The 27,416-nt window shown below is 35.3% G+C and overlaps 1 protein-coding gene across 3 annotated transcripts; it reads right to left on the reverse strand.

The window, feature by feature from the left end:
• Nucleotides 1–221: 221 nt before the first annotated feature.
• LOC125647014 (orexin receptor type 2-like) lies at nt 222–26,992 on the reverse strand. 3 transcript variants are annotated; one of them, XM_048873720.2, is made up of 2 exons: nt 26,777–26,992; nt 222–1,535 (listed from the first exon to the last, which is right to left on the reverse strand). In XM_048873720.2, the coding sequence occupies exon 2, from the start codon at nt 1,517–1,519 to the stop codon at nt 362–364; it is 1,158 nt and encodes a 385-aa protein (XP_048729677.1). In that variant the 5' UTR covers nt 1,520–1,535; nt 26,777–26,992; the 3' UTR covers nt 222–361. The 3 variants fall into 3 exon arrangements, with proteins under 3 accessions (XP_048729677.1, XP_048729671.1, XP_048729683.1); XM_048873714.2 differs by lacking the exon at nt 26,777–26,992 and adding an exon at nt 13,470–13,624; XM_048873726.2 differs by lacking the exon at nt 26,777–26,992 and adding an exon at nt 3,474–4,152.
• Nucleotides 26,993–27,416: the final 424 nt, after the last annotated feature.

Here is a 27,416-nt window from a genome sequence, read left to right on the forward strand (position 1 = left end):
ACGTCTCGACATGAGTGTATGATTGTGGAATGAAACGTACATATAAAATGAACATAAATAGATGGCAATTTGTGATATTATTGGCACAGATGGACGGGTATGCGAACCCAAATTAAAAACCCCTCATTCGTCAAAGCAGGGGACAGCAATCTAACTAATGTATTGAAATCGCATACAATAATTAGAGCAAACACGAAAGCTGAAAGGATAACAAATTATCATTATGAGTTTCTTTTTATTTAATAAAACCAAGGCACTTACATGTACAAAGGAAACTGATTTGAATAGTCGGCTATAACATTCAATGATGACACTAGATGCTGCATAATTCAGACGATGTAGAAATAAAGCAAATTCCTGTTTATTTGTACTGTTTCCGATTATTTTTACACACTTTCCCATATAAATTCTTTAGCTCTGTTCGAAACGATTTGTTCATAAAAGAATATATGACTGGGTTTGCAGTATTGTATACAAAATACGTGTAGAAAAATACAATGTTATACGGTATAAGAGTTTGAGTCATCAGAAGGGCTGGTAAAAATGCAATTAGGAAAACAATCGTGACGATAAATAACATGGCGGCTGTTCGAATGTTGGCGTAGAACTGTTTTTCTTTTAGGTTTGCTCCGATCTTTCTGAGTTTGGAGGAATTGTCGTTTTTAACCGATTCCTCAGCATTTCCGTTCGATTGTGGTACATTTATCAGTGTCAACTGAGTTTCAGCCATAGATGCTTCTGGGGCGCAACTTTGACTTGGAAAGAGACTTGATCGTTTCCGTTTGGCTTTTCTCGCTCGCCTCACATGTATTTCACGATATATTAAAGAGTATAGCACAACAACAAATGTAAACATAATGAGATATAAAATAGCATGAATTTTAGAAAATAGCAATACGAAATCCTCGTTGAAAATATCATAATTTGGCAAACACATTCCGTATTCGTAAGGATGTGAAATTTCCGAAGAACTGTTAACTTCAAAGATTGTTGAATTACATTGCACTGCCTCGTTCAAAGATGATGTGTTGAAGGAGCAGGAACGATTTGTCGCGGAACTTGACACCGGCACATGGTCATTAATTCCGTACATCAAAGCTACTAAGACACCAAGAATCCCCGAAAAACCCAGCAAAATGAAGATAATCAGTTTCGCTCGGAAAATTGTAATTACATGAAGAAATGGGTGGCAGATACAGAAGTACCTATCAAACGCAATGGCCACCATAATGAGAGTGGCGTACGGAACACCACCTGTGATTAAAAACATATAAATACGGCACATTACATCAAAGCCGTGTTTGTAGTCGAGATACAAAGTAACTATGTTATATGGCACTATTACTAAACAGGTGAAAAAATCGGCTCCAGCTAAGGCCAAAATAAATATACTAGATGTAGACTTGTCCTTTTTCCTTAGGTAAATGTATAACACGAGGGAGTTCCCGATGGTTCCCACCACGCTGAAGATGCTTTGCATGATGTACACAATAATCTTCTCGTCGTTGTAATCCATCATGATTTATATCCAAACACTACAAAAATGAAATTATCTATTAGAATATTTTATGCCATGAAATTCATATCGTTGTACTGTTATCTTTTAAGTGTCAATATGTTTGATTCGATGTACATTTTATGCATATTATAACATTATCAAACCAATCGGCTCTAAAATACATGTGAAGTCTAAAGATCTGAGTGCACACTTCAATTCTTGTTTTACATGTTTTGTTTTTGTGTCTGTTCAAACTTGTATTTTCAATAAAGTATAATCAGTGATATTTTTTCTTAAAATTGATTTTTGTGCTCGGAACTTCTTTTATTTCCAATTTTACCTTTCACGATTTTGATTATAACTTCCTAAGCATCGCTTGGACTATTTCAACCAACTTGACTGAAATAATTTTATCAAAGGGTGTATATATTTAGATGTATATAAATTAAGAAAAAACTAGTCTTAATCCCTCACATAAATTAATAATTCCCGCCAATCAAATGTTATGGGGATCATATTAAAATCAAATTTACATGAAAAGGTCACCAAACGTCTGCAACCAAAGGAACCTTTCTATCAAGTATAGTGAGGAGGGTTATAGCCATGAATTTTGTCTCAACTATTCAAAAGCAGTTTGGCCGTACTGAAATATGATTTGCTCCAAAAGTCTCGGACTTAATGCTGGACTCTAGACAAACAGTTGTAAATTTACCAAGTATAGCTACATATATTGGCCATATTGAATTTCATTTTGTTCACATATTGCCGACATTTCCGCGGGATCATTTAAGAAATATTTGAGCCGAGTGTAAGGACACTGGTTTCAGCCTTTCAGAAGTAAAGTGTGTGTATATCAATTATACAATGTACGTCATGGCGGCCACAATTAAATTCGGATTTCTCCAAGACTTAAAAAAAGAGTTTTGTGTTTGCAGAATTCTTCTGCTACGTTTTGTGTAAGTATGGTGTCTTGTACACCTACATGTCACAGTTTAATGACTTTGTTAAAGACCTAATTAAACATAACTATAAATTTATTTTTTTTTCCCCTGATCTAGTCTCTACTCGAATAGTAGTTGATTTCTTATCCTTGTTCCCCAATTTTCCCTTTTACCATAACCTACATGATGAACTTTGAATAATGTTGTACAGTAATTTTTGCAACCGGTTGTGGACTATGTATTGCCATGCAATACTCTCAGAATGCTTGTTTTTCGTAATTTACCTACTGAATTATATTATTCTTCGTTAGAAGTTTAACGTAAATGCCGACTTTAAAGTTTAAGTACTGTAATTAACTTTAAATGTGGAAAATCTAACTTTGTAGTGGACATTTTAACTTAATCGTGGAGTTACCAGTTCAGACTAGTCTTGTTGACTAATGAAAGGTGAAGATAACGAACAATGATCAATCTCATAACTCCTATAAGCAATACAAAATAGATAGTTGGGCAAACACGGACCCCTGGACACACCAGAGGTGGAATCAGGTGCCTAGGAGGAGTAAGCATCCCCAGTCGACCGGTCACACCCACCGTGAGCCCTATATTTTGATCAAGTAAAATGTAAAAGTGGAATTTCCAACGTTTAATTTCGGAACTTGATAATTCATTAGGTTTGATTTTAAAGATGAAAGTTGACAATTCTTCTGAATTCGGCATCTTACGATAGAGATAACAATGTTTGGTTGACGATGTCTACGTTGCAATGACCTTAAACATTCAGACGAGTTTATACGTGAAGTCTCTTGTCATTTATCGTTCAAAAGTAAAAGTTACAAAGAGACAGACAAAATAGACTCCCCAATCTTCGCGACATAAAATTTCCGTCCCCCAAAGTTTACCTCCATGTTCGCTTTCTGAGTGGGAGTAACAGGCTGATAGAATAAAAACACAAGTTATAAACTTTTCAAAAATGAATAAATCTTAAATGTCGGAAACAAAAATTTTCAGATAATGATATACGAAACACCAACCGTCTCCTCCCCCAATCAATGGACATCATTTGGCCCATCATGTACCTATAGAATCAGTGAACTTGGACATTGATGCTGTTTCCTATGCACGTGGTGGACTAATTTAGACACCACTGCTAAATGAAAATTAATGTTCTCTCTCGTGACTAAGTAAATAAGCAATTAAGAAAGACTTTCAAGGAAAATTGTGATCTCCTTCATATACCTGTAGTGTGGGATATACATGTACTAATGAATGAAATTCATTATCTATATATGATGTAAAAACAAACCATTTAATTTTAAATTGATGAGCCGTAACGATCGACTCCAAATAGACATTAAGTATTAACATAAGGAAAATCGATAACGGTAAACACTACCACCTCCGTGTTATTTGATTAGAATCAGCATGCCTTGATAATTACCTGTTTGCAATTTGGGGGTTAGATTACATTTGATATTATTCAGTTATAATTAAATTTCTCGTACCAGATAATTATTAAAATCAACGTGGGATATTACCATTCTAATTACTATAAAACATTACGTGATTATCTTCCTCTGGCTCTAGTTGCACATGCATCTGCGGAATAATTACAGCTTTACATGGAATTGTAATTACTCTTTTAGAGATATTGTTGATTAGATTATAGACAGAGATCAAACAATGTAATTGAAGGGAACCTTCCAGCTGAACCAGATAAACTTCACCGGGAGAAAGGACACGTACAACTAACATCAAAAGTACACGTAAATAAATAAATATCCTGAAAATGACTGCACCAGTCTAGTCAAAATAGTAATACTTCGCATTTACTCGATATCTTCAGTAATAAATTTATTGCAAAATGGGAATTTAAAATAGAATCGGTCTTTCTGTGATTTTAACTCCCTGATTATGGTTGTATTATGACCTTGACGTATGTCCCAGGCACCTGATCCCACCTCAGGTATATCCAGGGGTCCGTGTTTGCCCTACTCTTCATTTTGTATTCTGTACAGGAGTTATGATATTGATCACTGTTCGTTATCTTAACCTTACTCGGAATAAAGCTTTTATCGTTGACCTTTCAGTCCTCTCTTTATTTTCCTTTCAAATTGATAAGCTAATATGAAAACAATGCCTTCGATCTTGGGGCAAAGAATAGAATAATCTTCCAAAACTTTAAATGCTTTAATTTCGGGCATAGATATTTATTTGTTAACACATTTATGGTCGATTTGTGGGCATTGAGAAACAATACATACAATGTCCATTCTTATTTCAATACATACATGTTCAATGTTTCAATTCAGGAGAAAAGAAATGCATATTTTAACACATACAATTTCAATATCGGAGCAGAGAAGACATTTTTGATACAATGCTTTAATCTCGGGACTTAGAAAAACAATCTTATTTTAACACATTCGATACAACTGCATTCTTAGCTGCAATAATGTAGCCCTTTCCGATGGTGGTGGTTGTGTGTGTGTGTGGGGGGGGGGGGGGGGGGGAGGGGGGGGGGACTACGACTCCTTAGGATCTCCGTAATGGTGCATATGCGGGAGTGATTTACTCCCGCAACATTTTTTATCATTCTAAACATTTGCTGACTTTCTTCACGTAAATAAGATAATATTCTATGTTTCGTAGTCAATGTATAAATTTACAACCTGCAACTTACGATTTGTGAGGCTTTATTCTACCGTTTTCAACAATTTTGATATATACCAATTTCTCCATTCATGCGAAGAGTAGGCTCACTGGGGGCCGTCAGGGAAACTCAAACACTCACAACCAAAGATAAATTCAATTACATGTATATAACCGCCGTAAAATGGCTGAAATATTGCCAAAACGGCGTAAAACCTCAATCAATCATATTTGTGCGCCATGTTTGATGTACTGAAGTTTCAACTTCCGATTGTCAAATTATTTGCATATGCCATATAAGGTAGTATTTACATCAATGGACAAGTACGGAGGAGAAAGCTATTTCGTCGGTATCAATAAGGTTTAGATTTAATATCAAGTTAAAAACCGAACAGCAGAGTGTGAATTCTTTCTGCAACATATGATTTTCCTTTCTTTGTCGGAGTGGCTCGAGTAACTACAATTTCGCGCAGATTGTCAATGTTTAGGTTTTTCAGTAAATCCACCTACGAGATCTCGCGATAACAAACATGGCGGAGCAGACGAAGAATTTTGCATGCTGTACATGATCTTTAATGAAAAACACCTTTATTAGACATGCCCAAGCACAAAGTTGGTTCTCCTTTTGGTGTAAACAACATTTGGTACTAAAACACGGAGCTTATTATCGGTTATTTAATAAAATTATTTGCACCATTACGGAGATCCTATGGAATTGTAACCCTATCCCGAAAACGTCAGAATAAAATGAAATAAAAAAGATCGGATAAAGCTACATTAATGCAGCTATTGCATTCTCTTTAAATGTCTGCTGCAATAGCATTGACAGTCCTTTATTTACTGTGGTGCAGTAGATATCAATTTTGTTTTCTATTTATCTAACAAACTACATATACATGTACATAATGTATGTAGGATTGCCAACTTGCACACTTTAAACACCTTTGTTCTGCTGTGAAGTAATGGATGTGTCTCAGAAATGAAGAAAATAAATGATTTTCTATCTTATGCATACATTTATTATAAAACGAATCGGAGGTGATCGATTTCATCTTTGATTTAAAAATACACATCAACCTAAAAATCGCCATTGCATATACTGTAACTTCATACTAGACAAATGTCACTGTTTAAGAACATTTAAGCCATTCAAACGTGTTTGCTGATGCCTTTACATGCATGCAGTTACTTTTTTTAATAATAAAAACAACTTCTACCGATCCTTTAAGCTTGTAATTATGTTGCAATAAAATATATTCAAAACAACACTAGAAAAACAGTGCAAATCCATTACTGCCACAAATTTTACAACACGCTGTGCATGTCTGTAATGATTTACTTCCAAGAATTTTGTAACAAGCAGTCTTTGTGAAAACGTACTATGGGAAGAAGCATTTAAAAAATAATAGCATTGTACAAGTCAAACCAGAAAGTCATCATAATACAATAGCGTTTTCAGTTTTAACTTTAATTGACGTTTTGCATGTATTTATAGTAAAACCAGAAAGGAAATGGAAACTGGTCTCTATTTTTTAACTCATTGCAATGCTGTATTTTAACACTTTCGCTTAACACAAAAAAGCATATCAGAAGATAAAATATGATTTAAGATCTGTAATGGTTAACATTGTACCATTTAATGAAAAAACAGGTGATTTGCAACTAAAGATTCAGTCGATAGAAGAGAATTTCTTGAAATGTATATTAGATATTCCATTAGTTAAACAGAAACCGATATTGTGATGAATTGGTAAACAATTTAAATCATCCCCATTTCCGTTATTTGACAAATATGGTGCATTGATATATTCATAACATGTGCCATAAAATGTTGGGTTCTTTTTATACGTGCTGTTTAATGTTTCTCATTTATACGCACTACATACATGTAAATTCGAAAACAGATATAACGCGTAAAGCTTTACGCAAAATATGGACATGCAAGTTTTATTTCATTGTGCTTCTGTTACGTACACCTCTCTCTTTATCACAATTTTATTTAATAACATTATTTGAATCCTAATCAAAATTCAACCTTCGAATTACAAATTAATTAATCCCGCAATAAATGTGTTGTATGAATATTTCATTATTTTCCAAACATTGAACACCACCTATTATCACTATGGGTTTGCTTACTCCTCCTAGGCACCTGATCCCATCTCCGGTATGTCAGGGATCTGTGTTTGACCTGCTCTTCTTTTTGTATTTTACTTATGATTTAGGAGATCTATTCTTGTTTGTTAGCTTCACTTTCATCAACAACACAAACGAGGGCACGTAGAATCTCTTTTCTTCTTATTAAAATATTTTTTGCTCTTTTGTTTCTCTTTTTAGACCCCCCCCCCCCCCCCCCGTTATTTCTGTAATTTGAAATATTGTTAACTACAAATATTTCACCAAAAAAGCCTTATTTTTGGTGAAATCTGCAAAATAATTATCTCATGTTAAAAAACCAATTTATAGTCTTCCGAACTATCGCACCTTTTATACATAAACAGAAAATGTGCCTACTACAAAATAAGAAACTCTTTTCACTTTTTTGTTGACGGAAATGCTGTTCGTAAAAAATCACTTAGAAATTGAAACTCTTTTTGCATCCAGATATTTTGCAATGAAAATTACAGCAGTGAAAACTACTCGTTATATGGTTTTTTGCTCCGTAAAGAGACAGGGAACGTGTATGCCCAAGCTGCACAAGGTTATTGGAGTTCAAATTTAAACATCAAAATGTACCCAAGTGACAGAATATTCCAGCCTCTCCCCCTGGGATAGTAAACATGGACAAAGGCTTTCAGACTAATTATACTTCGTATCTAACGTGAAATTCGCCACTCTTTAATATCAATCTCTAAATGTTCACGCAAGAGAAATGTGTGTCAATTGAGAATGTAATAACCCATCATTACATATCACAATATGCACAGTGTGTATATATGTAATACATGTATGTCTTTGATTTTATTGTCTTTATTCAGTGTACATCGCTCATCAACTTTAAATCTACTCAGAAATAATTTTCCTCCGAATCACTAAGCCAGTAAGAATATGGGTTGGTTTTTAACGACATCTTGAAATACAATGAGACTGAGATATAGTATTATAGAGGCGACTGCATGTGTTTGCCAGTATGATGATGCAAGCATTCACCGTTAAATTATGGTACATGAAGTTTCAAAATAAAATCTAACATCATGAAAATTGCCTACATCTACATGAATGTCTGAATACCAATGTGAATTCGGGAGGAACTTTTCAGATAATGGCTTTTAGTGATAACAGTGTGACTGAAATACCGAGATAGATTTCTAAAGCGGTTTCAAATAATGTATTCAAACTTTCCTGACAGACTGGCAGTCGGGCGGAATAAAAAAAAACCCACCATTACCAGTACATACAGCATCTAATTTGCAATCAAAGCCGGCAATCTCAGTAGAGCCCTCTCGTACAAATTTCAATACTGGATCATTCTATTGTCTAGTTTAAAGGACTTTTGAGAAAATACAAGATCGTTTCCGATATTTAAAAGGTGAATTCATTTGACATTTCGGCTAAATTGAATACCCTTGACTGACAGCTAAACTGATCAAGGACGTTGACACCCCCTACCCTATTTACCTTTAAATATACGATGAAAATGATTTCTTGATTTATTCAGTTATGATCAAAGGACTAAACTGAGTGTGCAGCGATCTATGTAGGATAGTCAAATTATCATTCAAATGAAAGATAAAGATAACGAACAGTGATCAATCTCATAACTCCCACAAGAAATACAAAATAAAGAGTTGGACAAACACGGACCCTTGGACACACCAAAGGTGGGATCAGGTGCATAGGAGTAAGCATCCCCTGTCGACCGGTCACATCTGCCGTGAGTCCTCTGTCTTCCTTGATAAGGTAAAACGGAGTAATAAGTAGTCAACATCAGTGTGTCGGTACGAAACACATCAGACAACATTAGACCCAATAATAGGACAAACTAGATCATTATAACGACCATAGAATTTGTGAAATGCTTATTTTAAGCGATACTGTTGAAACCCCTGTAACATCAACTTGTTTGTCCGTAGCCGTCTCGATTTAACAACTGACCATACGATATAAAATGCACGGTTAATTGTTTTATGAATGCGTCGACTTCATCTGGTTGGTAAGGGCCTCGTTAAAAAGACTTTACATCCGCTTGATGGGTTGCTGTTGTATTTCTTTAGGTTTCGTTTGTTTCCATAAATAATTGCTCTGTCTCGATACCTCACATATTTAACAATAATATCTCGAGGGTCATGAGAGGATCGTGGCTTAGGTCCTAAGCGGTGAGAATTCTCGATAGAACCAACATCAAGGGTAGCCCCAGTGGACTTGATGACCTTGTTGCAGATGTGTAAAACAAGCTTATCGGTATCTTCTTTTTCTCCTTTAGTGTTTTCAGCAAATCCTGAAATTTCCAAGCAGTTTTTACGGGAATACTGGGCAAGATCATCTATTCGTCAATAAAGATGCTTTATTTCATATTTCATTTTGTCAATTTCAGATGTCAGTTCCATTGATGTGGCGTTTTTAATAGCAGGATTACTTTATTTAAAAAACACTCATTACCCTGCGAATACCTTCATTTTCAAAATTCTAGAAAGAACAGAAATTTTACTTTCTTTGTAATGGAGCTAAAAGAATCATTAGGTTTCCTTTTCTTTGCAGGATTGTACTGCTTTACAGGGTGCGTATACCTAAATCGGTTGTGTTCATTATGACCGGGCATTGTTGTAATCGATCATGAGTAGTGACCGCAATTTCTCAAAATAAAGTTACAAATAAACATACAAAACACTCACTTTTGTCCATAAAGTTAAAGCATTATATACACCAAACACTCAGAAGAAACTGGATCAAGTTGATGTCTTGCTAAAACTACATGCTGACACAATTACTACATATAGGTCCTTAGTACCCCTTGCTTGTCATAAGAGGCGACTAATGGGTCGGTCCTTCGGATGAGACCACAGAAACCGAGGCCCCGTGTCACAGCAGGTGTGGCACGATAAAGATCCCTCCCTGCTCAAAGGCCGTAAGCGCCGAGCATACATGTAGGCCTAAATTTTGCAGTCCTTCACCGGCAATGGTGATGTCTCCATTTGAGTGAAATATTCTGGAGAGGGAGGGACGTTAAACAATATAAAATCAATCAATTAATCAAAATTTCGTGACCACCGTCCATAATGACACCGGTTATTCTTAATCTGTTCATGGATTTCCCTGAAAATGTGTACTCTTTTATTACACCATGGTCAGTGATAGATGTTAAGGTGAAAGACATTTAGTGTATCCGGTAACTTTTGTTCAGATGAACAATGTTGAAAATCATGTCTTTTTGGTCTTCGGCTACACATGTACAATATTTCAATTATACCCCTTTATCGATGAGCCCTACGGGGTATTAGTTCCATTAAAGCAGTTGTAATTGACTTAAAATTTAATGTATTCTTTGAAAACTCAGATAACCACTGAAATAAAAATTTGATATTCGTGAAAACGATTAAATTATGTTTAAAATGGCTTTTGTAAACACACAGGGGAAAAGATCCTACTATAAACTATAAAAATTGTCACAACATGATACACGTACATGCAATTAATTTGGGGGGGGGGGGTGTTGAAGTGTTTTATTTTTGCAATAGTGAAGATATTTAAAGAGCTATCCGTTAATTTTTACTACAAAAGGTGCATACAGACAATGCTTTACAGTTTATTTCCGAAATAAATTTCCTTTTATGAAATACATGAGGATATGAACCGCGTCACTCCACGCCGCTATACTTCTTGAAGCGAGTTAGCGCTTCGTGAGAAGTATGCTGGTGTAAAACGACGTGGTTCATGCCCATCTATATTTTCAAAATCAAATTCATTTCTTATATTTACATTTTACTTTCACTTCTGTCGCAATCTCTAACCATTAAAAAAAAAGAGACGTACTACATATGTATTAATCAAGTAATTTTATATTCATGCGCGCATTGTTTACAACTGCATCGCGTTCATGAAGTTCAATGTAATGTCTATGATTACAATTTATAAATATATGAAAGAGAAAAACACTGGGAATGTAAATATATAAAACATAAATACAATTTCATTACTGATACAGACGATTTGTTGATTATTAGGAATTCAATTTGCCTATGTTACTAGGGCATATTGAATTTCGCAAGTAGATGTCATTTATTTGGCATAGGAATAAAAAAACACGTTGACGAATTTGAGAATGGGTTTTCGTTTGAAGCAGTATAATTATATTCGGATAAGACAAAATATTTCTATGTTGAAGTTTACGATGGAAATGAATTTTATGTGATACGATTTCCCCCAGTAATCCAGTACACGGGTAATAAAGCCCAAGCCACTTGCGGAAGATTCTTTGATTGGCGACATTAACCCCCCCCCCCCCCCCCATTAACCATATCTGAAGCTACGCTCTTCGAGGGATGATATCTTTGAACTTAACTCTAACATCCATTCATAATGGGGATATTAGATCACAAAATTTTGAAACTTCATGTATTAAATATAAGAGTCTGCAGGCAGTTCGATATTTAAATTAATTATTGGACGCAAGTTCATGAACAGGAAACTATATTAAAAGCTCCTAAAGAAAGTTCAAACCCAAACTCCTCCAAGAAACAACGAATAAGGCAATAGAAAGATAAGTGATAATTTCATATGTCGGGATATACATGTATTTTAATTCATTTTTTGAAAAATACATGTGGGCAAGATTTGCGACGCTTACGGTTGGCATACTTTATGAAGCGCGTTAGCGCTTAATGAAAAATATGCTGGCGTGAAGCGTTGCAGTTCATACCCTCATGTATTTACAAAACTGAAATTTATCTTTTATATTTACATACTGCTTTCATTTCTTTGGGAATTCCCAGCCGTCGAAATTGACGGACTATAATTATCAGATTCATACGCGCATTGTTCACACAATTTCAGCGCATTTATGAGGAACTTTCGTAAAGATATCAGGCAAACACATTGGAAATGTAAATATTGTTTGCATGACAACAAACGATTACACAAATTAAATATATACATACATACATTGAGATGGTACCTTTATCCTACGTCAATTATTGTGACGATGAGGGTTGATACATGTACCACACGTCTTGGTTCATGTACACAGAGATAGCATCTGTATCCTATTTACTGGTACTAGTGTGACGGCAAGGAATTATTTTAGCGTAACCACAAACAAATAATAAACAAATTATTTAATTCCTGTACGAATAGGGACACACCAAAGAGCAAATGATGCAATGGATTTCCCTACTGATTTCCGGATTATGTAATTTTCCCACAATACATCCGGATACTGTACATGTAATAGAGAAACCAAATAAGAAAATCGTAGGGTGTGTATGAAAGTGCTGGTGTAGGTTAGTAAAGTCAATACAGAAAGATCACCAGCATTTAATGGGGAATTTTAGCTTTTGATTAAACAGCTGGGGATATCCGTATTGTTTACCTGCAGTTGTAATGGACATAAAATATGTCTCTTCTATCCAGCTGTGATTATGATAGACTCTGACTCTTGTAATATACATTGATTATGATAATGAAATGGCGATTAAATTTCCACTGTTATGTCCGTGCAGGTATATTTCAACTCAAATCGATGTCCGTGTAGACATGCCGTAACACAAATCGTTCTGCATGTCGCACAGCTTACAGTCATTTTTATCTGAATGCATTTAGAATGTTGAATTTTCACCGTTTTAAACAACCAGGGGAAACAATCAGACTCGCAACGTTTAGAGCTACGTCGTATTTGTCTCAAAATATTTTGATTTTGATTTCCAATCACCTTTTACTTGTGTTGTAAGTAAACTACAGTTAAAGCTCATTCTCGATCATAAACTTGTTAAAATTTATTTACTCAATGAGTGCATGTATTCTCAATATATGGTAGTTTTGCTAATCTACCCAGAGGTCAAAATGATTGGTCGGAAATGAGGAAACAAACATGTTATCAGATGAACAAAAACACATCCTTAAGGAAGTTTGATAAATATTTCAATTTATTTGATTTTCCCATTTAGTATTTGAGATTGATGATAAATACACTTCTAAACTTTTACTATATTTTACGGGTGTTACGTTTATCCAAAACTATTCACCGTGAGATTTAGTATGGCTACTAATTTTTCATTTTCTTAATTACAGTTGACAGAGGAAATAGAAAGCTTCCAAATTCTTTTTAACTTTTGCAACATTTGACAAAAAATCAGTAGAAATCTCGATAACTTTAATTTTTACATATAGATATGGGAATCATCGGTAACAGTCACGGAATATAGGCAATGTATGTAAACACTTACCGGAATGTAGCAGTGGTTCTTCCTTTTACTATTAATTGGTAAATGAAATCAATACACTATCTAATGACAACATTTTAGTGTAGAAAATCGCAGTGGAGTGATGCAATATTCTTCCGCTGCAGAATAAAAAGGATTAATGAAATGATTGACAGTTACTATGACACGTGACATTTGAGATCCCGGTCTGAATCCATATCTCATTTATCGGGTTTATCTTCGCCGCGTCCAATACACACACATCTGTCAGTGTATGATTAACTTTAATAAATATGTAAATTAGGTTTCCTTCGACAGACCACTTCCATCGCTTTTTCAATTCTGATTGTCGATTTGGGTAGTTTAATCGTAGAAATGAAACCAACACCTTGTACATGTAGTTCTCTTGTAATCGAATACGGCGTGAATAAAAATGTATTCACACTCCATTGTATTTCTAGTCTGTAGAGAGTAATCTATCTGCGCAATGATTTATTTTTTAAAATTAACTGCATCTAATTGAAATGAAATGTGCTTAACAAATGCTGGAGCCAAAACTGTTCTCATATATCCTCAATACATCAATAGTTATAGTCATAACCAGTAATTATTAGGACCTGCCATATGGCAGGTGCCCTATAAATAAGAGAAACCGCGCTGTCTGTCCCTCCGTTGGGCAACACTTTCTATGGTACGCGATAACTTAACTTTCATGGGAAGAATTCGGATAAGACTGCAAAACCCGAGGCATCGTGTCACAATAGATGCGATACGTTAAAGAACCTCCCCTGCACAAAGGCCGTAAGCGACGAGCATGGGCCTCAATTTTGCAGCCCTTCACCGGGAATGGTGACGTCTCCATATGATTTTAAAATTCTCGAGAGAGTCGTTATACAGTCAATCATATCTATCTTCGTTTTAAAAATAAAATTGATTACCACTATTGTGCAGCTATGATGAGCGTCAGCTTCTAGCAAATAATTCTTATAATGAATCTAAAAGACAGCCTTGAATGCAATACCCTAATGACTATTACTGGTAAATTATTGCTCTGAAACGATCCAGCACCGTATTCACAAGTCATAAATGACGATAAAAACACCGATTAATGGTGGGCTTTATTGTTTAACTTTTAATTAAATGAAAAACTTTAGATATCTCCTATCATAAGAGTGCATATCTTCATTAAAGGTTTCTCAATATATATTTTAAAGGGATGATTCTTAAGAATCTATTATATGTGAGAGATATTTCATATAAATTTACATTTCTAATGTTTTTCGCCTTCGAAATCTTAACCGATTTAATGATCCACCTGTAGCTATCTCCCTATGAATATTATAACAACGTGTGTATGCATCTTGATAGTTTTAGTGGCTTGGAATTTCGACTGAAATGAAAGTAGAATGAAGGTATGCACTGCGACGTTTTACACAACCATACGTTTGGAAGCATACTACATGAAGCGCAAAAAACAAAATTTATTTCTTAAATAATACAGGAATCCCTTGTGTGAGAGATACTTAACAGTTCAAACTAAGAGTTTATTGCTTTATTTATGTTCCTGTTAGAATAGGTCCTCAGTATCCCTTGCTTGTCGTAAGATGCGTTTAAATGGGGCAGTCCCTCATATGAGACTGCAAAACCCGAGGCCCCGTTTCACAGCAGATGTGACTCGTTAAAGAACCCTCCTTTCTCAAAGGCCGTAGGCGCCGAGCATAGGCCTAAATTTTGTAGCCCTTCACCGGGAATGGTGACGTCTCCATGAGTTAAACATTCTCGAGAGGGACGTTGAACAATATACATGTACAATCAATCAATCATATCTTAGTTTTAGAAATAAAATTGATTACCATTATTGTGCAGCTACATAGATGAGCGTTGGCGTCTAGCAAATAATTCTTATACTGATTATAAAAGACAAGTTTGAATGCAATACCCTAATGACTACTACTGGTGAATTATTGGTCCGAAACTATCCACCACTGTATTCACAAGTCATAAATGACGATAAAAACATCGAATAATGGTGTTATTAGATTATGTCATTTTTGTTTATTGTTCGAAGTATAAATTCCAACATTTTCCGCTTAACGTATGAATCACACACTTTTCGAAAGAAGGTCGAACCTTTGCAGGTTGTATGATACATGGACAACAGCATGGATTATTGGGGATACTTAAAGAAAACATAGGAAATAATTATCTAGATGGAGAGGATATTAGAACAGTCCTAAGGATTCACACTGGGGTAATTACATCAAATGTGACCCACATTAATAATTCATCAATTTATGGCAGTGAACGTGATGGATATTGGACTATGAATTCAATTCGATGTAAGAAATGCTCATTATAACACAAATATCAATGATTCATTGTGGAAGCAACCGATTATACGTTCTTCACCTTATGGCGTATTACAATATACTGGTAACGTACCCGCAACGTTCTTGCGTTTATTCTATTATACGTCCATCATATCCTACTTGTGTTGTGAGTATATCTGTATCACGTGTGTATCATGTACATGTAAGGTTGTCCATTTATCTGGCTTTGTGTGGATCAGATAGTCAGTGTATCAGCAACAGTGTCTTTCATTTACATGTATCGTATACATTCGTAAGTTTCTGGCGTCAACGTCGGGCGCATTAATAAACCTGTAGACTTCCAAAATTTTACACGAATCATAGGATGAGACACGGAACAATGAAAATTTAAAGCCCTTTATTCATAAATCAATAAGTCAATCATTCAATTTATGAATACCTGCCTAGATGTCCCGCATGTGTGTTAATTAAGCACCGGACGATTTTTTATATACATTGTGCTACTAACACGGAGCAGTGTACAGAAAAATTGATTAACGCGCGTTGTGCAGACCAATTACCACAACACACGTTAAGGTCGTCTGTTTGCACAACGTTTCAAGTTATTTGCACAAAAGATGTCAAAAATATAATCATTTCTTGTTTATATTTACATTTTCTTTATAGAATTTTCTAATACTTTGAAAGAAAGTGTTGCACGGCTGCGTGATATTTCTCAATACGAATTCCCTGCTGCGTATTTAAGTATCCCTTACATTGCACGGACTCTCATTTGAAACTGAAACACGTAACGTCACTATAATACAGTTACATATCAGGGTTTCCAATCATCAGTTATACATGACCATATTGGAGTTTCATGTTAATTTCAATGCACAGAAACACTCGGTTCACATATCAAAATATGCTATGTGGTTATTTTGATATTTTAAAATTATCTTCATGTATGGTCGCAACACTGGGGAAATGACATGGAGTGAAATAGCATATGGTCGCAACACTAGATGAACGTAAATCTTTCTTTTCCAAATACTGTACATGTATCAACAATCAGAGATGAAATCACGGTCTGCATATAGTACATTCAAACGGCATCTGCTGCAATACATGTACAGTGTATATACATGACAAGTTCACTAACGAATAAAAAACTACATGTAACAATTGGCAATATAACGTTTATTACAGTATACTTGTGAATGAAAAAGTTACGACAACGAATAGTGATCGATCTCATAATTCCTACAGGTATAAAGAATATAAAGTAAGAAAAAGGACAAACACTGATCCCTTGAGACACCAGAGATGGGATCAGGTGCCTAGGAGGAGTAAGCAGCCACTGTTGACCGGTCGCATCCGCCGTGAGCTCTATATCTATATCTCGATCAGATATACGTTGTAATATGTAGCCAAATTTAGTATGAAAAAAGAATGGCCTGACAATTAGTATGAAACACGTCAGTGAGAGAGCATGCGACAGGTTGTGTTTGTAAAGGAAATTGTCATAACGACCAAAGAATTTACGAAATGCTGAGACTGTTGAAGTCCCTATAACATACACTAATGTGTCAGTAGCGTGCCTCGATTTAAAACTGATCATACGCAGAACATACTTTTGCGAATCGGATCAGTTGAGAGACATAAACACCATATGCACGTGATACTGGAATATTGAAATATGAGAAGTTGGAGTCATCCCGTTTGTCATAAAGTTAAGTTGTTAGTTTGTCTTCACATCTATGCGCAATAAAATATCCAAGGATGAAGCAGGTGTGAGAGACTCTGGTGCCCTTTATTTCGAGTTCACTGGTATACATGTATATCAAATTGACATATGAATGAAAATGAGTATTGTTAATTGATAAAACGTCGTCGATATATCTGTAAAGAATGCAATCCACTGGGATTTTTAAAATTGATAACACACATGAATGTAGACTAAACATTGACCTCATGGATCGTTTGAAATTGATATTAAACACATGGAATATATATATATGTAATTAGCAAACATGTATTCATAGGTGAATGCAAAGTCATTAAAGTTAATTTGGGATTGCTCGGCAACCTGCAGAAACAAGTGGTGTGTTGAAAATTTTCGAGATACTTGCACAAAGTTCTATTGATTTTTAACTGTATGTACATGTGTCTCTCATCTTGAGAATACTTATATGATATTGTGTGTGTTCTTCCCGGAATAACAAGTGGTTTGGTTTTTTTTGTTGTTTTTTTTTTGTTTTTTTGCAGATATTTAAAAGTCCCGTTTTGACTTCATGCATGCTATAAATATCTATTAAAACGTGTCCAAGAAGACTTGTAAAATCACTTGTAAAATGGTTTACAAATTACATGAAAGTATAAAATAAAGTAATTTTTGCATTGAAATAAGCAGATATTTAGATTTTTAAAAATCATTTTCTCTCACTTTTGACCGGGATCGGTACATTTTCGTCAGTTTGTTGTTTACTAGAATATATAATAAAATTGCAATATTTTTAAAAATTTCGTCATTTCACTTCAATATCGTTTTAAGATATGTTTGTGTAATACATAATTATCTTTTTAAACCTGACTTGTTTCTTGAATATTTAGCAGTAGATTAAAAGATATATATCAACGAATAACGTTTTTAATCTTTATGCCCCCCTTTGAAAAAGAGGGGGCATATTGTTTTGCACCTTTCGATCGGTCGGTCTGTAGACCATGTGTTGTCCGCTCAATATCTTGAGAACCATTCACTTGATGAAAATTATATTTCATATGTGGGTTAGTTATGAGTAGAAGAGGATCCCTATTGTATTTCAGGTCAAAGGTCAAGGGTCAATCTACTCTGGACATAGGAATATAATGTCCGCTCAATATCTTGAGAACCCTTTGCTTGAAAGACATCAAACTTGGCACACTGGTACATCCTAAGGAGTAGATGACCCTATTGATTTTGAGGTCATTTGGTCAAAGGTCAAACTGGGCATAGGAATATACTAACCATTCAATGTCTAGAGAACCCTTTGCTTGACAGACATTAAACTTGGTACGCCAGTACATCTTCAGAAGAAGATGACCCCCATTGATTTTGAGGTCACATGGTCAAGGGTCAAACTGGACATAGGAATATACTAACCATTCAATGTCTAGAGAACCCTTTGCTTGACAGACATCAAACTTGGTACGCCAGTACATCTTCAGAAGAAGATGACCCCCATTGATTTTGAGGTAACATGGTCAAAGGTCAAGGGTCAAACTGGACATAGGAATATACTGTCCGTTAAATATCTCGAGAACCCTTTGCTTGACAAACATCAAACTTGATACACTGGTACATCTTCAAGAGAAGATGGCCCCTACTGATTTTGAGGTCACATGGTCAAGGGTCAAACTTGAAATGGGAATATACTGTCTGCTCAGTATCTTGAGAACCCTTTTCTTGACAGACATCAAACTTGGTACACTGATACGACTTCAGGAGAAGACAGCCACTATTGATTTTGAGGTCAAGGGTCACACTAGACAGGAATATACTGTCCGTTCAATATTTTGAGAACCCTTTGCTTGACATACATCAAACGTGGTACACTGGTACGTCTTCAGGAGAAGACGACCCCTATTGATTTTCAGATCACATGGTCAAAGGTCAAGGGTCAAACTGGACATTGGAATATACTGTCTGCTCCATATCTTGAGAACCCTTTGCTTGACAGACATTAAACTTGGTACACTGGTACATCTTCAGGAGAAGATGACACCTATTGATTTTGAGGTCGCGTGGTCAAGGGTTAAACTGTACATAGGAATATACTGTCCGCTGAATATCTTGAGAACCCTTTGCTTGACAGACATCAAACTTGGTACACTTATTCATCTTCAGGAGAAGATGACTACTAATTATTTTAAGGTCACATGGTCAAAAGTCAAGGGTCAAATTGGACATAGGAATATACTGTCCGTTCAATATCTTGAGAACCCTTTGCTTGACAGACATCAAACTTGGTACACTGGTACATCTTCAGGAGTTGATGACCCCTATTGATTTTTAGGTCACATGGTCAATCCACTCTTGACATAGGAAGATGTTGTCTGCTCAATATTTTGAATTGATGATACTACTCTCAATTAAATGATGTGTGTGTATAACCCTTTTCAATTTGCACCATGGGGGGCATATGTGTTTTACAAACATCTCTTGTTAATAAAGCTGTTGTGTCCAGGGGCTCTGTTTGTCCTACTTTTAATGTTGTATTCTCTGGGATAAATGAGATTGATCACTCTTCGTTATCGTCACGTTTTATTTGAAAAATTTGAATGTTTACTTGGGTCTTCTTGGAACTTTCATTAGATATTTATATCACCGCAATATTTAGACTTTAAAACTCTTAATTACAACCAAAAACCATTTTTATCATTCCGAGGGGAAAAAAAACTTCCAAAATTTCATATTAAATGATTGAGAGCTTGTATCACTTTTCCGATGATGAAATCGTACTCCGCGTGAGATGCTTTCATGAGCCAGAAAACAAAATGTTGGTGTAGTGATCCACCTAAAATTTCAGATCAAATTCAAGCCTGCGGTTCATTTCCATCCGTAGATTTTATCCCAAATCGAATCGCATACAGAAAGCACAGATTAAGAAGAATTGTTTGAAAGTTGAAATTATTTCAACGATGGACATTATGAATCAATCATGATACATATGGTAGATTGATATAGATTATTACGAGATAAATCATAATGTACATGAATTGCTACGTTCGAATAAACTAGATAGATTGGCTCGATACTGCTATTTTTATTATGTGACCAAGTCCCGTAATTCGATGGAGTTTTTTTTCTCCCGTTACATAAAAAAGTTACAGGAAATTATATGCATGAGATTATAAGCTCGTTTACATGAATATCAACATTTTCTTACTTTGATTTTAGATACGGTGTTTCCCCTCCACATTATGAATAATACCGATAGAATAACTTTAGGACGAATTTCTATCATAATTAATAAAAATGCCTTTTACAATTTAAATACACACGTCAGTGTAATTTTGTATTGACACTTGAATCATGTCTCCTATCTTGGATGTATTCTACCGTATCGTGCGTATATCCTATCGTATCGTGCATGTATGCTTTCATATCGCACGTATATTCTATAGCACACACGTTTCGCTTATTACGTTAAGAATGACGTCATCGTACCTATATGTCTAAAGACGACAAGGGACAGTGCGGAGCTCTAGCGGCGCTTTACCATGTGCTTTACATTGCAACAAATGCATGCTATTCTTGTTTTGTATACTATTTTACGTCCCATTCGAGAACTTTTCATTCGTATATAAAAACTACCAGCTTTCGGTGAAGTGCCACGAATTTTGACCTATGCACGACGCAGAGGTCGTATCGGAAAGACCTGTGACATTCAACTCTAATGCTTGGTTAAAGTTAAACGTCTTAGGTTTACCGCGGGGTCAGTATCAATACAAGAACCGAACTCGGGCCTCCAGCCGAAATGTCTATAAAGCTATCTTAGGACTAAGACGTGTCCTAAGTATGACCTAGGAGACGTCTTAGTATGTTTCTCAAAAGCTTTCCTAAATGTAGGTCTCGCCATTAAGACAGCATAACCTTCGTCCTAAGATCATCCGAAGTTTGTATGAACATGGCGGCAACCATGATATTGAAGCAAAGATCTAACAGAAATCGCGAAAAGACATTTAGATACATTGACAACCCGCTAGATTACTTAAACGACGATGCTATCGTGAGTAAGTACAGACTTTAGCGGTTTTCATAGCCCGGCGCTATTGGGATGCCTTTTTTTAATATCACTAGTATAGGGAGACCATTTCTTCCTAATCTCATCCACAGTCCGTGAGTGGAGGGACGAATTACAAGCATTTACTCTCCCGCGTCCTCTTCTTTGGTATGATTGTAACGACGTTACATAGTCTACTGAATAAGATGTCTTTGTTTTTCCACCTCATCACGTTGAACGTGAATTTTCCGTTGAAAAGAATTGGGTTCCTCTTCTTACACATAATAATGACGATAAAGTAATCCGCAAATCTCACAAATTAAATTTAGACCGGTTTCATTTGTGTCGGAAAAACGATTGTTCAATCATTTTTATCTATCATCCTGGTAAGAGTACATGAAAGGCGAAGAAAACGAACAGTGGTCAATGTCTTAACTCCTAAAAGGAATACAGAATAGAGAGTTGGACAAACACAGACCCCTGGATATGCCGGAGGTGGGATCAGATGCTTAAGAGGAGTAAACATCCCCTGTCGACCTGTCACATCTGCGTGAGCCTTAAATCAGTGTGCCAAGAACGGCCCTATAATGTAATTGTCAAGGTATATTGGTTCGATTTTCAAACTATTGTACCAAGATATTACGTGGCTCAGTGGTTCTTCATCAATTGAAATCACTAACATACTATTATATGAAACACATGCATGGGCTCGAGTATCACAAAATCCGTTGTTTTTTTATTTTGAAGTAGCAAATAATCTTAAAATTTCATAGTTTTCAACATAATCACATTGAGTTCACGATACGAAAGATGAAGATAACGAATAGTGATAATTCTCATAGCTCATATAAGCAATGCAAAATAGAGAGTTGGGCAAACACGGATCCCTGGATATATCAAAGGTGGGATCAGATTCATCGGAGGAGTAAGCATCCCCTGTCGACCGGTCACACCCGCCGTGAGCCCTATATCTCGATCGAGGTAAACATAGTCATAATCAGTATGGCAAGAACGGCGTAGCAATCGGTATAAAACAAGTCAGGCAGAATGTGATTCAATGATAAGTTGTATTGGCAAACTAGATCGTTATAATGACCATAGAATTTACGAAATGCGGACTTTAAACGAGACTGTTAAAACCCCTACACCATCAACTTGTTTGTCAGTAGCCTGCCTCGATTTAAAAACTTACCATACGCAGAACAAGCTCTTGCGTTTCGAATCAGCTGAGAGATATAAACACCATATGCAGGTGATAATGGAATATTGCTACATTGTACATAAATATGGGAAGTTGACGGTGGGGAAACTGAAATAACCCCGTTTGCCACAAAGTTGAGTTGTTGGTTTGCCGTTAATATATCACAGGGATATATCGAATCGACATATGAATGAAAATTATAATTGGTAATATATAATACGTCGTCGATATATCTAAATGTCGAAATAAAGGCCACAGCAAGAGTTTTTTCTTCTCATGTAGGAGAGTTTGAATAAATTCTGCTTCATAAGAATATAAAAACAGGTCAGCTTATAAAGGAGGACAATCCGTGCCCATGGGAATTCCAACTGACTGTTGGAAGACCTGATCTATACTAAGAATATCTATATAAATAAATCATGTCTTTCTTTTCGCCAGCTGTATGTGTTTAGATTTTTAATGTTTCTTCGGAAATATGTCCCAAATACCATGTGTATAAATAAATGTAAAGGAATAAGACTGTTTTAAATCTAATCTAAGATGTTCCTAAGATATCGTCGAGATACATGTACATCCTAAGACGTGTCATAAGTTGATCTTAGGATGTTCCTATTTTTCCTTTATGTTATATCTTAAAAAATATATAAGGAAGTTTCGTGAGCAAGCCTGCTGGTTGCGAAGCGAGCGCCTTACCCATAAGGCTACCGCGACAAATGTCCACCTATGTATTGCAAATTGCACGCCATGACAATCCGTCAAACATATGTTCAGGTCAGAAATAAAATCGTTTGAGGTAATATTGTTTGCTGTGTTGTTTGTAATGTTATAGGTTCGAAACACATTTTAATTATTATTTTACTACCCGAAATCCTTGATTAAACGCCCTTTCCCAACATAAAGAATACTATCGAAATATTTATTTTTCCTTGGAAAAATTACATTTACATGTATTTCAAATGGGGTTTCTTAAAATAATCCAGAAGATATTAGAAAAATGATTAAAAAGGCGTGGAAAACCTAATGATTCAGTGGATGTTTATTTCAAACGGTCAGGCGAAGGCAAACGAACTTTTTTAAAATTTAAGCTTTGTATATTCAATTTTCAGAATAATGTAATCACCAATTTAACATTAAATAGTTGAAAAACCAGATATCATTTCAATGATCCAGTGTACGACTATAGATACATGTATAAGTGATATAGATAGATAGATTATTGTTTAACGTCCCTTTCGAGAATTTTTTACTCTGACCCATGCTCGGCGTTTTCGGTATTTGAGCAAGGAGGGATCTTTAATGTGTCACACCTGCTGTGAAACGGGCCTCGATTCTTGCCGAAAGACCGCCCCATTTAGTCGCCTCTTACGACAAGCAAGGGGTACTGAGGATCTACAATGTATTCTAACCCGGAAAATTACGGGAATCAGATCCACCACCTGTTTATTGAAATATGCATGTACCAAACTAATTTCAACAACCTCGGCAATAATTGAACTTTTCATACCTTTTATGTTTTAAAGAAGAATAAAACTTAAAAGAAGCATAGACAATATTCCCCCGTAGATAAAAATGCTAAGTCATTAGATGACGCCACCATCTGCACGCCTCAAAATTAATGCTTTGTCCTAATTTATGGGGCGTGCTCGATTAATAAGTGTTTCCGGTTTCTGAAGTGCAAATCAAAGTCCCATGCAATTCGACTTTCTTTGTTACTCTTAAAAAGTCAATTCACATGCTGATGATGTCTTTTTAAAAAAAAAACCCAGACTCATGCAACAGTGTATATGTAGTCCCTCAAATGAGTCATATTCAGGATCAGAAAACAATTACAACATTTTTCTGTCAGATATATGTATACATGTAAAAAGTTTTTCAGTTTACTATTTGAATTCTTAACAGTTTTGGCAACTAAATGTTTTCGGAGATTAACTGTATATTTTGTATGAAAGGGTATCTCTTGGTGTAGATAGAACATTAATGATAAATCGTTCTCTTCGTTGGGGATACGTCAATACTCAGTTTGAAACTGATTAGGATTTTATCTGAAATCTTTCTCGCCATTTGTTAAGACATTTAATATAGGTAAATGACTATTCCTTTGCCAATCACCCGGCATTAGAAGTGAAAGGCCGAGGTCCCGTGTCAGGGTAGGCGGCGGCGCGACAGAGAACCTTCCCTGCTACCACCGTAAACGACAGACATAGGTCAAATTTTGTGGCACTTCTCCTGGAGTTGAATTGTAGGTGAGGTGTCCGTGTTTCTGAAAGTTTCTCGAATGGGACGTGTAAAACAACATTCCAACAAAACTAAGCAACGTTTACTTTTATTAGGTTGAAAAGAATTTATAACACGGCATCCACTGGTTCAAGGACATATGAACGATTTAGAAGCTGAATAAACAAACCAAAAAAAGGGGACTTAATCTATAACCATACTGGCATTAATGCAACAAATCATCTTCAAAAAATGATTTATTTGACAGAGGTATCATTTTCCATGAAACCAATTTACAATAATAGCTTCATTAGATGCCATATCTGCGGCATAAAACAATTTATATGTTCTTCCACATAGCTATAATAGCAAAGTCGTACTGGAGCAGATCCCACATTTACCCTTTTCACATATAAAATATTTCACTCACATAATTGGGACAGAGATCGGGAGGAGGGTGACTATTAATGTCTAAGTCATATTCAGTATGATCGTTGCGAATGAATGCCCAGTACATAATACATTATAGAGATACATATCTATAGTGTGCATAACGTTATGACACGCATAATACTTAAATTGATTTAAAAACGGATAAGTCATAAAATTCAATTGGAGACTGAGGAGTAGGGTCTTCCACTGGCAGTTTTGCAAAACTGAATTATGAAATTTCACTTTATATTGTCCTCATTAATTCTGAATGACACCAGATTCATGGGGATTTGTTTGCTGGAAATTTGTTTGCACGTTATTTTATCAATATTTATATCTAATTCGTTATGTTATCGTGTTCTTCATTTATTTATTACATGGGAGGACATTTAATTGATCGTTCCGTTCCTTTTTACTGTTCTACAACACCTGTCTCATTAATACGGGGAAAAATCATATCACACACACCCCTCCCCCAAACAAACAAAAATGCATGTGCATTGCCGAGGTCAAGAAAATGAAGAAAGTGATTGAACACGTTGAAAAAATAGAAATCTTAGAATGTTGAATATCTTAATATTGCCTAAATGTCTCTTGAATAAATGATATAAAGTGGAATAAAACGAATGAACTTTCGATCGTTTACGTGGTATTTGTGAAATTAATGGCGCATTGAATTCTTTCTTATCTGCAGCATTTAAAAGGCAAATCAAAATAAAACACTTGTAGAATCATGCATCATTTATTCCGTACATTATAATTAATCCCATTAAATAATTAGATAATTTTTAATCAGCCCGATTATTTTATTTAAAGGTGCATATACATAATTTGGAATGACCACACAGAACGTGTTGTTAATTATTCTTATTACCCCTACGCTATTTCACACATGCATTACAATAGAGAGGGGAATTCGATATTCCTTTTATATCTCTATTGCTTTTGGGTTTTTTTAAATGCTACACATTTTTTCCTTCCTAAGAAACATAACAGTTTCTTGATAATATTTGTCATCACGTTAAAGGTGCGACTCACTTTATCTTAATATTCAAAGTAATTTCTTACTATCACATAGTCTATTTTAGGTAACATTATTAGTTTTTATCAATGCTCCAAACATCTGGTGAATTATTTATTCTAATTTATAAAATTGCCTTTGATTATATCTCCAGTCGATGACAAGGACATGTATTCATTGAGTCACAGATGTTATTTTTTTTCTTCTTTAAAAAAAAAAAAGAACTATTCTCTGTGAATTCAGATTTCGTTTTTGTAGAGAGAATATCCAACGTATTGCAAACAATATGAACTTGAGCAATGTATATTTCAACATGCTACATACATGTAAATATTTAATACAATCAGAACATCTACATGCTAAGAAAATATACTTTTATATTTTCTTACCTGAGAGCAACTGGTATGTAAATTAATTAATTTCCTCCGAGATGTTTCAAGATCCTGAATTCAAAGGGGGGATACTATTATTTTCCAAGTCTTCATTAAACAACGTTGACTTTTTGCCTCTTATTGTATCAAAAGAAGCGTACAGACTAAGAGCAAAACTGATGTCCTTCACGATATTTCCTACATACATATACCTTTAGATCGATGCACTTAACCAATAAAATTAAATTGATGAAATCAATATATACCACCGATAAATTTGTTTGCGCTACTGGCGTGTACCAATTAGCTTGCGCTGATCGAGAGAAGATTTTACTTTTGGAGTCAGCTCAGACATCATATAGGTTTTCGCCACAAGGTGATAACGTTTTTCTTAATCTTCCAATCAGGGGATGTGCTGGCAGAGTTAAGATATTAACGAAGAGATTTTCAGTAATGAGCATGGCGAAGAAGAATTCGCATTAAGTGTTATGATGACCGCAGAATATCGATACTTCTAAGAACGACAGGATTACTTGTCAACGAAAAGCTCAGTGGAAATTGAAGCAACAACCTGCACCGATAATTCATTACAATGGTGGCTTTCTTATTCATCAAGTTTCGAAGAGAAAAAAGTAAAGCATTACAGTACGTGTGTTGT

The sequence above is a fragment of the Ostrea edulis genome, chromosome 1, assembly GCF_947568905.1.
Source record: "Ostrea edulis chromosome 1, xbOstEdul1.1, whole genome shotgun sequence".
In the NCBI taxonomy this organism is placed as follows: Eukaryota; Metazoa; Mollusca; class Bivalvia; order Ostreida; family Ostreidae; genus Ostrea; species Ostrea edulis.

Bases quoted from the DNA above. Each gene is read 5' to 3' on its own strand.
- LOC125647014 (XM_048873720.2), bottom strand. From the start codon at position 1,519: ATGATGGATTACAACGACGAGAAGATTATTGTGTACATCATGCAAAGC.